The sequence below is a fragment of the Verticillium dahliae genome, genomic scaffold, assembly GCF_000150675.1.
Source record: "Verticillium dahliae VdLs.17 supercont1.7 genomic scaffold, whole genome shotgun sequence".
Taxonomy (NCBI): domain Eukaryota; kingdom Fungi; phylum Ascomycota; class Sordariomycetes; order Glomerellales; family Plectosphaerellaceae; genus Verticillium; species Verticillium dahliae.
Window position 1 is genome coordinate 1,422,225 of NW_009276917.1, and position 2,502 is coordinate 1,424,726.

Below are 2,502 nucleotides of genomic sequence, written 5' to 3' on the forward strand. Positions count from 1 at the left end.
CTTTGACGGATCGTCCAACATAGGATCGCCCCTCTCCGATGGTCAATCCTTTCCGCTATTCTTGTTCCCCTTCCCTCCGCAGATCATACTTCTTCCTTCAGTGTAAGCTTCGGCGTACCTATATCATAAACACTGCAAGTACGCATCGCATCACGACAGTCAGCCCCAACAACAACCTAAACACCGCTTGAACGTCTCAGCCGTCAAAATGGGTGCGTATGAGCTTCTTTTCTACGATGAAAACTTCTCTTAACTAACATGCTATGACGCATCGCCTTCACGGGACTACGACTACACGCGCACTAAGAAGCGCCTGTATCTTGATCCTCCAACCTACGATCGCTCCGTCGTTCGCACTCGTCGAACCACATTCGTCCCCCCGCCGCCACCACCTCCTGTCGTCTACAAGCCTCCCACTCCGCCTCCTGTCATCTGCAAGCCTGCACGCCGCCGCCTCCTGTCGTTGTCGAGCCGCCTCCGCCTCCTCCGCCCGTCATCTGCGAGCCCCTACCGCCACCGCCGCCACCAGTGTGCCCCCCCTCCCCAGAGCCCGGCATCGAAGTCATAGCCGTCGACGTCGACCCTGTCGAGAAGAAGCGCCGCCGTCGCAGGTCCCACTCGCGCCACAGCGGGAGTCACTCGCGCGAAGTCTACATTGAGCGCGAGAAGATTGTTCCCGTCCGCGTGCCCGTCCCCGTTCCACAGCCGCAACAGCCCGAATACGAAACATTTCGCTACGTCGACGCGCCGAGGCGGTCGCCGCCTCGGATCATGCCTGCGCCGCCGAGAGAAGAGCGCGAAGAGGACCGCATGCGCATCATGATTCACGACAGGCGGCGTGAGAGAGAATACGTCGACGATGGGTATCAGGGCAGTGGGAGCGACCGTGGGTACGATCGCGGATATGATCGCGTGCGATACTACTAGGCCTGAGAATGCTCCTTCTTTTCCTTTTGATAGGCGTTCTGGTTCTTTCTCTACTGTTTCTGGCGAAGCGCTGTGATTTGTGGCGCTGGCACCCGCCTGTACGAATTCATGGATAGAGCGGGAGAATGATCTCTAGCGTGGGTTCGGATTAGGCTATGATGATGACCAATTCACGAAATGTCTACTTCATACTATTCTGAACCATTGTTGTCGTTACTGTGCCGAATATGAAATGCACGACCTGGCCACGACGAGATCCCCATCACCTATCCCTCCCATGTGACCGACTCCAGAATACTACCAAACACACGAAACACGTTACGACCATCACGAGATCCAACCGTCAGTCAACTCGATCGCCAACTATCCACTCATCAGCTGTCAAGTGTCGCGCTCGTCATCCGCCTGTCTCGCAATCCGTCGCAGCGGCACGCCCTCCTCAACCCTCAGCATTCGCCCCAGTCCATCTCTATTGTCCACGAGCCTCACCATCCTCTCCCTTGTCGTGTCTTCCATACGCGACATGTCCATCATCACCGCCACTTTGCTCTCTGGGAGTTCCAGACTCTGGGAGCACCACCGGCACCTGCACGTTCTGCCACCGCGTCTCCCGCCTCGTGCGCCACGCCACGACAATGCAGAAGACGGCTCTGAGAAGGAGTAGGGCGCCGGGTACACGGTATAGCGAAGGTTGGCGACGTAGTGGATCACGCCGCGATGGACGGTGCCGAAGGCCTGCTGCCAATAGTTGCTTGTAGCACGGATCGCACAGGTCGTTAAGTAGGCAATGTTATTCACAAACGGTTCCAAAGTGGATGCGAGAGGGCTAGAAAGATCATCCGCTTTGAGATTTCCCACGACAGTCTCCCCCTCGGCGAGGCTCTGGTGCATATGCCAGGCCGTGAGCCAGGATCCATAAAGCATCTCAGTGAAGTTGTCGTCGTAGCTCAGGAATGTGTTTCCGGGCTCGCCAGGCAAGATGCCTACTGATCCGAAGAGGTACGGGTCCAGTGAGTTTTCAGGCCGCGGTTGGCTTGCGGGAGACGCGGCATGCGCAGTTGCCCTATTCGCCCGATTCTTGTACTGGGGTGTTCACGTTGCACGGCCATGGAGCGGTGAGGAATAGGTCGTCGTCATCTGACGACGGCATATCTAGGGGCTGATCGTATGGGGTTTCGCGTAGGTCATGAAAATGACGGTGATTGTTCTGCGCCGTGACGCTACCAGACTTATGTGCCATCCAGCAGAGTATGCATTCGATTGCTTCAGAGGTCGCAGTGTTTCCAAACGAATACGGTGGCAAGGCTCTCCCATTGTATGCACAGTCTGGACCGGGCATGTGAGGCTCGCGTCATGACATTGGGAAGCCGCATCCAGACCAAACTCCGAGGCCCTCCTGACTTGCTCGAGGTCAGTCGTCCAGAGGTTTGTACTCATCTGCGGAATATCATACCACGCACGTGAGGCCCCTTAGCAAGTATCCAGCCTGAAGAGTCTGTCAGTTTTTTGGCATCTTTCTTTTTTAAAGAACACGCAATCCCTTGAAACATGTCCAGGACTGTTCCACAAACTCAT

General features: G+C 56.1%; 1 protein-coding gene across 1 annotated transcript; it reads left to right on the plus strand.

Moving 5' to 3' along the window:
* Positions 1 to 208: 208 nt before the first annotated feature.
* Positions 209 to 1,591, plus strand: VDAG_04542 (uncharacterized protein; the record flags this gene model as incomplete). Its single annotated transcript, XM_009650989.1, has 3 exons — positions 209 to 212; positions 440 to 890; positions 1,306 to 1,591. The coding sequence occupies 3 exons, from the start codon at positions 209 to 211 to the stop codon at positions 1,589 to 1,591; spliced, it is 741 nt and encodes a 246-aa protein (XP_009649284.1).
* Positions 1,592 to 2,502: the final 911 nt, after the last annotated feature.